This window comes from Sinocyclocheilus rhinocerous, unplaced genomic scaffold (assembly GCF_001515625.1).
Source record: "Sinocyclocheilus rhinocerous isolate Xijiao unplaced genomic scaffold, SAMN03320098_v1.1 scaffold312, whole genome shotgun sequence".
In the NCBI taxonomy this organism is placed as follows: Eukaryota; Metazoa; Chordata; class Actinopteri; order Cypriniformes; family Cyprinidae; genus Sinocyclocheilus; species Sinocyclocheilus rhinocerous.
The window spans coordinates 154,111-166,352 of record NW_015624544.1 but is presented as its reverse complement, the minus strand read 5'-3'; the positions used below and the strand labels follow the sequence as shown (position 1 = coordinate 166,352).

Sequence of the window (12,242 nt, the reverse complement as noted above, 5' to 3'; positions counted from 1 at the left end):
TTTTGAATGATAAAACAAAGACAATAAACATTCGACTGCGACAATATCGTTTATCTGTGTTATTCAAGCCATCTCTGGTATTTTCATAATTAAGTATATTTATAATCCATTGCTAATCGATGTATTCTTTTTAAAGTAGCCTATGGAACATATTTTCTTCCTCATTCTGTGACAAGAAGCCACATCAGATCACAGAAGGAAGCATTTGACTGGTGTTGTGGAGTAAAAAGGTTATAATGTTATTTTTTTATTGGACAACAGGTTTAGAAATGTGAATACAAGGGAGTTTTTGCTTTAGGCATTTTAATTTAAGCATGTTTAGCTTAGTTAATGGAAGGCTACCTGCTGCCATCAGAGCAAGTGTAATTACTGCATTCACGCGCTCCTCGGATGCTCATAACTACAAGATGTGTTGGATTTGTATTATTGGAGCTTTCCGACTTGAGTTCACGTGCATTTTCTCAGTCGGGATATTATTTTTCACGTGCGGTGCCGGTGATGATGCAAAACGTCCATTTCGGAAAACCAGAGGACAAATATTACAAGCGATCACTCAGGCATGGCACCGAAATCTGCGTTCTGATTCGGTTCTAGTACATACCGGTTACATAGGTACTGGTGCCATATTGGTACCGGGTTTCGTTACCCAACCCTAGCAACCACGCCGACTGGCTTAACTCTAATTAGACGTGCACTATGTGTAATGTTTAATTAACAAAATAGATATACGTTGCAATCCGATAGATAATGACCCCAGCACCCACCTGAGCTAATATCATAATTGTTCTTTCTCCATTTTCTGAATTACACAGCACAGCGAGAGCACACATCGCACAAGCACATTTCTCTGAACTACACTACCCATAATGCTTTTCACTCGGAACTAACTATTTCAGCTATAGATAGTGATCTTCAGCGTCTCCCGGAACACTGTCATTGATATGACTGCGATAAGTGTGTGCTTCTGACACTGCGTGCAGCTGAAATCAACCACACACTCAGCAAATCTTCCCACATCGTGACGTAGACATGTGGGGGCATGTTAGAATAAGCCATTTTAGGTAGGCGTGGTTGACTTAATTTTTATAAAGAATATCTCTTTGGATTTGAGACTTTAGTCTTTGCAACTTTACAGATCTTCTTTATGCACCAAGAGCTTGTAACACTCCAAAGAGAAAGGAAAAATTTTAATTGCATCATATGACCCCTTTAATTATATGATAAACCCTATTTAACTGGCAGCATTCCTCCAATTTTCACTGAGATTGCAATAGGGCTGGGACAATAAATCGATGCATCGCAAATCGAGAAATTATTCTGCATCGATTGAGATTTTCCGAAGGCATCGCGATTCTCTCTTGAATCTATTCTGAGCTTAGTTGTTAACAGCAGATGGCACTTCATGCTTTAGAAATAGCCATATTCTGCTTGCTTCCAGTTACTCACATACACACCTCTTGAACCTAAAATAATCATTCATAATTTTTTAAAAGGTTGAAGCGAATTACAAGGATGTTCACAGTGTGCTGTTTACATTAATCTCGCATCATTGAAGCAGAAAAGCTGATGTGCAAGTACATTTAAACACTTACATTACTCAGCCGAACACACAAGCGCTCTTCTTCGTGAGCATTTGAGTGTGTGATTAAAAGCTAGCCTAGAGTGCCATCTGCTGTTAAAAACTAAGCTCAGAATCAATTCGAGAGAGAATCACGATGCATTCTGAAAATCTCAGAATCCAGATCCACGAATCGTGATGCATCGATTTATTGTCCCAGCCCTAGATTGCAAGATGGTGGGCCGCTCTAAGGTGACTGAAACCCTGCAACAGGAGGTTGTCCAGATGAAGGCCAAAGGGATGACCCTTTCAGCCATTGCACGAAAAGTTTGTTCCAAATCTGTAATTTCTCAAATATTGCAGCTTTACAATGACACTCATGAATTCATTCAAGTCCCCCCAAAAGGCTGGTGTCCATGTAAGACAAATGCAAGAAAAGGCAGGATAATGCGGAGCCTCTCAATGGGGAATCGGTTCAACACTGCAGCTGGAATTGCTCGCCAGTTCAGCGCTATACAGGGTAAGGATCTGTCTCGGCACGTTTAATAGAAGTCGGACTGAAAGCGCACTCTGCACTGACAAAGCCTTTCATCAGCAGAAAGAATAAAAAGGCTAGGCTCAATTTTGCTGAGGAGCATGTTGTGTGGAGAGAGGAGAACTGGTCCAAAGTTCACTTTAGTGATGAGAGCAAGCTTAATTTATTTGGGTCTGATTAAAAACATTTTGTTTGGCATCAAACTGGGGAAAGACTGAAGCCTAAGTGCGTAAAGAAGTCAGTGAAAAATGGAGGAGTAAGTGTCATGGTTTGGGTAATGTTTTCCACAGCAGGAGTTGGGCCTCTTAAACCGCTACATAACAGGGTGAATGCAAATGTTTATCAGAACCTCCTTCAGCAACATGCAGTTCCTTCCCTACAAGCATCTCCCAATCAGCCTGCAATTTTCATGCAAGACAATGTCCCCATCACATTGCAAAATGGGTAAAGCAGTTCCTTGAAGCCAAAAGCATTGAAATAATGAAATGGCCGGCCCAGAGACTTGATCTAAACCTGATTGAAAATCTCTGGAAAATCCTCAGCGACAAAGTTATGGCTAAGAAACCCACTACAGTTACCAAACTATGGAAGAGAGTGGAAGAAGAGTGGACCAAGATCACACTAGCACAGTTTGAGAAACTAGTGATGTCCTGTGGCCGCAGATGTGCTAAAGTCACTCAAAGCAAGGGCCTCTACCCTTCCTACTAATTTATGACAGCTGTAAAAATTTTAGTTGTAATCATCTTTCGTGCTACAGTGATTATTGTTCTCTAATTTTGATCACTGTGTTTTCCACAAAATAAAGGCTTTTGTTGAAATGCCTTGGTTATTTTGTCAAACATGTTAGTGGAACAGTGGTATACCTACAGCTAATATTCAAATTTTGAGCGATGAAGATGAACAATATTTCAGAAAAAGTATTTACAGATTGTTCTCTAATTTTGATTTATATATACAGTGTATATATATATATATATATATACACAAAACAGTTAAATAGACAAGACTTTAGCACATCTGCGGCCACAGGACATCACTAGTTTCTCAAACTGTGCTGGTGTGATCTTGGTCCACTCTCTTCCATAGTTTGGTAACTGCAGTGGGTTTCTTAGCCATAACTTTGTCGCTGAGGATTTTCCAGAGATTTTCAATCAGGTTTAGATCAAGACTCTGGGCCGGCCATTTCATTATTTCAATGCTTTTGGCTTCAAGGAACTTGAATAGTTGATTGGCGGAACTATCGGTTATCGGCAAAAATCAATGCAGATAGTTTTCCGGGTTGCGTCCGTTGTTGTGGCCGTTATTTTGTCTGTGGCCGAGACTAACAGCACCTGTTGTTTGTTTTGACACTGCAGCGGGAAACTTCAAACTCAAAAGAAAATCCTGCCGCGGAACAGAGCGCCATTCACATAGTTTTCCATTAAATTACATTATATTTGTCCCAAATCATTGTTAATGTACGTAATGACTTCACCCTAGGCTATGGATTATGTATTGTGCTCTTTCTGTGGCTCTAATACAGTCTTTATGCTTCATATAGAGAGCTGTAATACAGATCGCACTTTCTCTTTCCCTTTGCTCTGTTTTTTTTAAACACCGAACTTCAAACTAATTTATGCCACATTGTTCATTCTTGAAGCAAACGTATGTCCGTTTGGTGATTAAATAAACAGTTTTAGACCGCTGCTGGAATTGAAAGTGACGCGTCTGGTGGTTACTTCTCCGAGGAAGGCATGCCGGGGCTTTCAGTGCGACCATTTCAGTTGCATTTGCGACTGAAAACTACTGCGTGCGACTATGAAAACATATTTAGGAGCACCAGTGCGACTGACCAGATCATCATCATACTTGTGATTGTGATCGCTACTCATTAAGTGATTTACCGTCACTTACTGGTAGTTTAGTTGAGAAGTATGTTGGAAAGTATGCATTTTGCCCTCAACATTTCTTATTTGTATGCATTTACAAATGCATTTTAAATGCATTTAAAACATTAATCTCATAACATTATTTATTGCTGTTGTAATTATTGTTATTTGCAGTGTAAATTATTTAATCTGACTGGTAGCAGCCCTATAGTGTATATTGAATTTATTGATAAATTGTAATAATTTGACATGTAAGATGATGCATACATCTAAAAAGGTTAAAAATAGGCCTTTGTAAAGGTAAATATGCAGATTTAAGTATGTAAAAGCTGATAGAACACTGATGAAAATATTGCTTCAGAATAAATTGTTTACTCCACCAAAAATCTCAGTGATGCAGTTATTTTGCGAAGATATTTTGTATGGAATATTGTCTGCTGACATTAAAAGTTCACTGTATATCGTAGTTATAAATACCATTTATTACAGCAATTATATTTTGTTTTCTTTTTAATTTATACACATTAAATATTACATATATGTATGTAATAAAATTTGTATTTCCATTACAGGTTTAAGTCTTAAATTTCATATAAGGTGGTATTAAAAAGGTCTTAAAAAGTCTTAAATTTAACTTGTTCATGTCTGCAGAAACCCTGGGAGGGGGCTTTGTTGAAAACGACGTGTTTGAGAGCGGCGGGGCATAGAGGACCTACAATAATGTACAGTATTTGAAAAAGAATGTGTTTTTTGAACATTAAAGCATGTCAACATGTTCTGTTACACCAAATACACAAAATAATGATCTTTAAAATAGCATCATATGACCCCTTTAAAGAACACATTTTAAATAAGTAACTGTTTTAAAAAGTAGTCTGTTTATATAATAAAAAAATAAATTTTGCACAAATTAAATTTGATATAAAATTTATATGAAAATTTAGCCATGTGCAGTAATATTGAGAACTAAGAATGTGACGCATCGTGATATTGAGTTGATAATCATAATTGAATTGAATCGTGAAACCAGTGAAGATTCACACCCCTGGCTATTTTTAAGATGGCAGTTCTGACATACAGAGATTCCAACTATAAACAAAAAATCATAGAAACGGCAATTTTGGTTAAAATGTAAAGTTGTAAAGATGTATTTGCACAGCAGAAGAATAACAAATAACAAATAAAATTAATATGGTATGTGCAGGATAGAGCAATGTCTATGGTAACATATTAAACTGATAACATGATTAACATTTCAGATACAGGTTTTTACAAAAAGTCTTATAAAATGTTAAACATCACATTTCCACCTTTAAACCATTTTTAAAAAGGGATGAGTCAAATGTATGAATTATTAATTTAAAACAAATATATCTTACTTTATGAATTGTTTATAATTTTAGAAGACACATTAGCTTCTTGCCGATCCACGTGTTCACATTTACAGCTCTATGTGTTTTCTGCATACCCAGCTAACAAACGTTCTGGGAGCGTTAGTTTTTGGTTCCCAGAACGTTTCCTGTTGGCTAGCCAGGAAAGTTTTCTTAACGTAAATAGAATGTTCCCAGAACGTTCTCCTAACCTCTTTACTCCGATATAATTTACTCTGCTGTACGTCAGTAATCATCCAACACTCCTGCGTCCCATAGAGTAAGCGGCATGGAAGACGGGTGGATGGACATCAATAATCAGTACTTCCAAAGACTATAGAATTACCAAGACGTGTCACTCGTATAGTTTTGAATGGGGAATGGCGATTTGACTGCTTTATTGTCTACACTTTATTAAAAGCTTATTTCAGAAATTAAATTCTGCAAAATATAGTCTGTTTATGAAAAAAAAATACAAATTTCAGCATTAGAATAATCTCTCTGTTGGGCATCATTCAGAAACTTCTGCAACGTTTTAATTAGTTTACATGGTTATGAAAATACAATTAAAAATAACCTGCAGGGAACGTTCTGGGAAGGTTCCCTGTAGGTAATAAAAATAAAACCTAAAAATAACCTGCAGGGAACGTTCTGGGAATGCTCCTTTTAAGTTATAAAAATAAAGCTGTGCACACACAGAAACTTGTTGTCAACGCTGCCCCGCGACTTTTGTTAATAAAATAGCTTTGATACTGAATTTCTACATTATATTTCACAGCAACGAGGAGGTAAATTAGCTGTTTTTGAAGTAACTAAACTCGGCTTCATTGTTTAATAGTAAATTAATGAAACCAAAGATTGCCCATTACATTTACCCAAATCGAATTATATCTCATGTTTAACCACTATAGAGACATCAGAGTCAGCTGCAAATTCCAGAAGGTCTGGCCGAGGTAAGGCTGCTCTCGGCTGGTTCATGAGCACTAAATGGCCACTCACACACTGGAGCTCACATCTCCGAAAACGTCAAAGCATAGGTGTTATCTTTAATAACAGATCGCATATTTGAAGTCTAAACAATTACATTCTTGCCTAAAAAACTCTTAAAACTACATTCGGAGGTAAATTAGCTGTTTTTGAAGTAACTAAACTCGGCTTCATTGTTTAATAGTAAATTAATGAAACCAAAGATTGCCCATTACATTTACCCAAATCGAATTATATCTCATGTTTAACCACTATAGAGACATCAGAGTCAGCTGCAAATTCCAGAAGGTCTGGCCGAGGTAAGGCTGCTCTCGGCTGGTTCATGAGCACTAAATGGCCACTCACACACTGGAGCTCACATCTCCGAAAACGTCAAAGCATAGGTGTTATCTTTAATAACAGATCGCATATTTGAAGTCTAAACAATTACATTCTTGCCTAAAAAACTCTTAAAACTACATTCTGTGACACAAAAACAGTATTATTTATTAAATTATAGTGGATTTGGTCGTCAGCCATAGCACTCACTGTGAGAAATGCTGCAAGTGGAGTGATACAAATGGTGAAACTGTTCCTGTGGCAATACTGGGTGAATATTTCATGGGTAGAAAGACCTCTCAGCCAATCAGATTCGAGGACCAGAAAGAACTTTTGTATAATTACTGTTGTAATTGTTATTTTATTTAGATATTATATTTTTTCCATTTGAGCCCCTGTCCCTGAGAAAATCCCTGCACATTGGATTGATTTTTATAACTTTATGTACTTGAAGTATGCACAAAGCACTAAGAACATACAGTATTGGATCGGGACTCTGTATCAGCAGATACTCAATATTAAATGATTTTGATCAGACGGGGGGCCCAGAAAACCTGATTGGGACATCTGTAAACTAAAGTCTTTGAAATGTTACTACATGAACTTATAGCTACACCATCAGCAAACTAAGAGTGAAGCCTAATTTCATTATGTATCTCATTCTGTCCTCAGTTCTGTACTCCAGTCCATTGAACATTCCCTCCATTCCTGGGATGGGAATGAATTCAAGTCAACAGAGCTCATCCAACTAGGGGATTCTGCTCACATGTTCATGGCCAAACAAGAAGGTACTTATTACCATATCATAATTATGGCATTACAGTAACTGAGTTTTCATTTATTACACATTATACTTGATGTCACCTTGTTTTTCCTTCAGTGGAATACATTATACAAATTACAATATAGGGCAGGACTCTTACCGTGCGTTCACACCGCCGCCGTCGAGAGCGTCAAAGTGGCCGGAAGTCATTAATTTTCAATGTGAGCTGGCGTCGAGCAGCGGTGCGACTTGGACCTTGAGGGCGTCGAGGAGAGTTGAAATCAGGTCATATTTATGGTAATGAGCTATGACGCGGTTCGGCGGCATCTGGCGGCAACCAATTGGAACGTAGAAGTCCACCGCTTGAGAGGATTCCAGAGCATGGACGTTAACGTCTCACGGGACGAGTAGTTGATAAAGTGTAAACTATATGTTATAGGAATAATAATCTAATGATATAATAAATAATAGTATAATAGTCCCAGTTCACTTTTAAACCTTTAAATCAATTTTCCTGATTATACTTACATTAAGTAATGTTTATACCTGATTATACTGTAACATTTTCAATGCAGGACTTACTTGTATACTTGTACTTGAGTATTACTTGTATCAGAGTATTTTTACAGTGTAGTATTAGTGCTTTATACATTATGAGGTAAAGGATCTTAATGCTTCGTCCACAACAATATTTAATGAGGTTAACTTATAACGTTACCAGGGCCGGAGTGGGACTCATTTCATGCCCACTTTTTTCTTTTTTTTTTTAAAAATCTATTATTCGCTCGCATATCTCCTACAACTGAGGTTTTTTTTTTTTTTTTTAGCAAGGTGCCACTGTCAGGGGAGTCAAAAGATAATTACATCAATTAAGGTTGCCAATTAACTTTTTGTACTATACAATAATGTAGGCCTATATCTGCCTGCAGTTAAAAGTTCTCAGAAATAATCACATTTGTTTTGCTTAACCCATTTATGTACGATTATTCTAAAAAAAATTTTTTATGTCATACAAAAAAGGCCATTGGCCTGAGTAAATTTTACAATTATAGAATTGTGACTTTACAAGGGTAGTAATTTAGGAGGTGAAAATACTGTGAAATTACAAATGGCATGGAATTTGAAAGCACAACAACTGAAGGTCTATGAAACGTCAGTTAATAAAGCATTTTTTTAAACAATGGCACAATAGCCTACACTAGTTTTTTTCTCTCTCTCTATTTAACAGCATTAACTTACAATGAAATACATCTTCGTTCAGGTAGACTGAATGTTTTCCTGCCTTGCTAAATGTTGGGCTCATGATAAGTAAGTTGCATTCGCCCAAACTGATTTTGTAAAATCAAGACGCGGACAGTGAACCTGGGTGCAGTAAGCGCGAGTCGCGCTCGCTGTGAAGCGGGAGCAGCCGGCAGAGGATTCCGCTTGGTCTTAAAGCCTTCATCAAATGTCTACGTTCACAAATAACAATGATTTTCGCAAAGAGAATGATTAATTATCAATTGAGAATGTTATTATTATGGTCTGGTGAAAATAATAATATGGGCTGCGAGAAAATAATAAATAAAAAGAGTAGGGCTGCTGTGAGTGCAACTTTTAAACCTTTAAATCAATTTTCCTGATTATACTTACATTAAGTAATGTTTATACCTGATTATACTTACTTAAGTAACATTTTCAATGCAGGACTTTTACTTGTATCGGAGTATTTTTACAGTGTGGTATTAGTGCTTTATACATTATGAGGTAAAGGATCTTAATACTTTGTCCACAACAATATTTAATGAGGTTAACTTATAACGTTACCCTCCTTGTGGTCAGTCTGCACAAGATCAACAAGCTTGTTTGCTTTGCATCCCCTTTAAATACAAGATAAGCATTCGATCGACGGATCTATGTCAGAGCGTCCACGAATCTTTCTACAGCGTTGTTGGCAGGGCGGCCAGAGCGATTTTTGACGCTCTCGACGGCGGCGGTGTGAACGCACAGTTAGAGTTTAACTCTAAGCCTAATACACTCAAACAAGCTATTCAAGGTTAGGGCTCAACAATAAAAACTGCCCGATGGCCCGGGGTCAGCATGAAAGACACTTGGGTTGACAGAATTGTCACTGGCCCAAAAATAATAATAACCAGTTTCTGGCACTGTTGAATAATTTTATTTATTTATATTTTTTTTACTTTTCTTTAAGTGACAGCGTGACGTGTCCTCTGAATTGAACCCATCCAAGTGGGCATACACACACCCGGTGCAGTGGGAAGCCATTACTCGGAATCAAACTCGGTTACAAGAATCGGGAATCGAACCTGCGACATTCGTGTTACAAGTCTGACTCTCCCACCCCCATTTTGTCGTGAATGACTGTACAGAGTAGGGCATCAAGCTGACTGCTGATTACAGCAGCCAGATCAGAACAGCGTTATCAGAACAAACTGCAGGTGGTTGATGCAGACCGGAAGCTGAGGCATAACCTAAGGAAGAAGAACGTTGCACACAAGAGAGCTTGATACATGTACACTAGGACACATGGCAGTTGTGGCCTAATAGTTAGAGCGTTGGACTTCTCGGGTACCGGCAGGAAATGTAGGTCTTTTTCCTTAGGTTATGCCTCAGTTTCCAGTCCGCATCAACCACCTGCAGAGTGTTCTGATAATGCTGTTCTGATCTGGCTGCATCAAGATAATCGGCCCTTAGCTTGACACCACTCTCTGCACAGTCATTCATGACAAAATGGCATTGGACAGTTGTGGCTTAATGGTTGGAGAGTTAGACTTGTAACCCGAAGGCTGCAGTATCGATTCCCAGTATCGGACACCCAGTAGGTGTGTGGAGTGAATGAACGGCAACTCAGTATCCACACTTAGCTTGATGGCGCACTCTGCACAGTCATTCAAGACAAAATGGCGGTGACCGTGGGTAAATAAGTAAAGAAATTAAACAAAAAATGAGCAAGGCACCGAACCCCCAATTGCTCCATGGCACCGCAGCAAAAATGGCTGCCCACTTCTCTGGGTGTGTGTCCACAGTGTGTGTGTTCACTACTCACTGCTGTGTGTGCACTTGGATAGATTAAATGCAGAGCACAAATTCAGAGTATGGGTTACTACCGAGTATGGTGACTTTCACTGTTGCACAGTATGAAATTACAATGATTTTTGCCTATTTTTGATGTTTTACTCTCAAAGAATGTAATAAGTCATATACTACTAGCTGTATTATATGTTTGCTACAGCACAATAATGCTAAAAGTTTTTTTATTTTTTTATTTATTGAATTGCAAATGCTAAGCTGCATAATATTATGTAATTTTCATTTCTCGGGTGTGGATGACCTGACAAATATACAATTTAAAATATGAAATTTGGCCACAATATATATTAGTTGATATGGCATGCATTAGATATATGGCTAAATGTTGGTCTTTTGATGCACCCTAGCTCACATCTAAAGTGCACACATATAAAGCCTCCTTTCAGACAAAAACAGATATAGGGATGTTGAGCTAACACTATGCAACTTTTCCTAATGTGTTGGCTGCTGTCCTTCCTCAAGTGGGAACCGTTGAAAACACAGTGAGCACTCGGACCACCCTCCTGAAAGAACCTCTCTGGCCTGCCATTCCTCTCCAGCCTCCCTACCAGACCACCACCCAGAGATCCCCTCCCTCTACTGACACAGCCCCATTTTCTGAAGACCAGACCATACAGAAACCAGAAAACTTATGTCGCGAGGTAAAACTCTTAATTCAACACTAGATTTCATGCACAACTACTGTGCTACATTTTTAGCAGTACATACAGATTCTCTGCTATCCAGGTCGTCATAGAAATGTATTCAGTATCGTCATAATGTATTTGTCTCAGTAAATGATAGTCATGAGTAAAAGCTAAATGATTGATAATTGTTGATTGTCCACTTAAAAACTGAGGAATTTCTGTGGGTGTCTTGGCAATTGTTTGTATTAAGTGAATCATTAAGTATGTTCACATGCACACTGATATGCTGATAGCTCCCAAAAATGAGCTTATTGAATTAACCTGTTGTCCCAGTGTAAACACAAACCAGTAACCCAGCAACACAAGTAAAGAGTGTTTACAAAAAATCTGGTTGTTCCCTGGTAGTGATGTCAAAATGTAATCAGTTGTGTATATGAATCCTAGTGCTCCAATTATTATGAGTTACTCTAAAATGTCAATGGGAAAGTTGCATGCTGTTGAACATCTGTTAATTTCTTACACTAATAGGTTGTTTGCACATGACGTCACTGATGACGCACGAAATCTGATTATAAAGGAATATCGTGAGATTGTGATCAGTTGAAGTGAGTGACAGCTTTTTAGTGATTATATGGAAGCGCTATTTGCTCGCTTTCTAGGCAGGCTATAATCAATTCAGAATTTGAATAGTTTTGTTTTACGTGCTGCTAACAGGACCAACAGCCACATACCCTGTACATGCAGCAAAGTTTCAGGAGTGACTGAAAAAGAACGGATGAGATACAGTAAAGTCTGTAATGTAGGCTACTGTTTTAGGCATGATGCATATATTTATTTATATATATATAGCGCTTTCATTGAATTGCTGCACACCCAACCCGCCTTACAATCGTATGAGGGGATCTCTCTTCATTCACCACGCTATTACAAGAGAAAGGTATTGATAATCACAACATGTTGGACGTGATCCTTATGTTATAAAGAGGAGCGATTTTTAAACTAAATTGAAATACTTGCCTGCCATTGAGGCGATGGATATAGGCTAAGCAACTAACCCTGATTGTAAACAAGCTATTTCGAAAGTGAATCCCGTATTTATATGAGGGATGCGGGATATATGTCACTCC

The 12,242-nt window shown here is 37.9% G+C and overlaps 1 protein-coding gene across 2 annotated transcripts in view; it reads left to right on the top strand.

Annotated features, from left to right (window-relative positions):
* Positions 1–12,242, top strand: part of LOC107741999 (centrosomal protein of 95 kDa) — a 189,746-nt gene that overhangs the window by 33,127 nt on the left and 144,377 nt on the right. Inside the window, exons 6-7 of one of the 2 annotated variants that reach the window (XM_016554849.1) lie at positions 7,309–7,424; positions 10,952–11,130. In XM_016554849.1, coding sequence (XP_016410335.1) covers positions 7,309–7,424; positions 10,952–11,130 — 295 coding nt within the window. Of the gene's footprint in view, positions 1–7,308; positions 7,425–10,927; positions 11,131–12,242 lie in introns of both variants that reach the window. The other variant, XM_016554846.1, reaches the window with a different exon arrangement.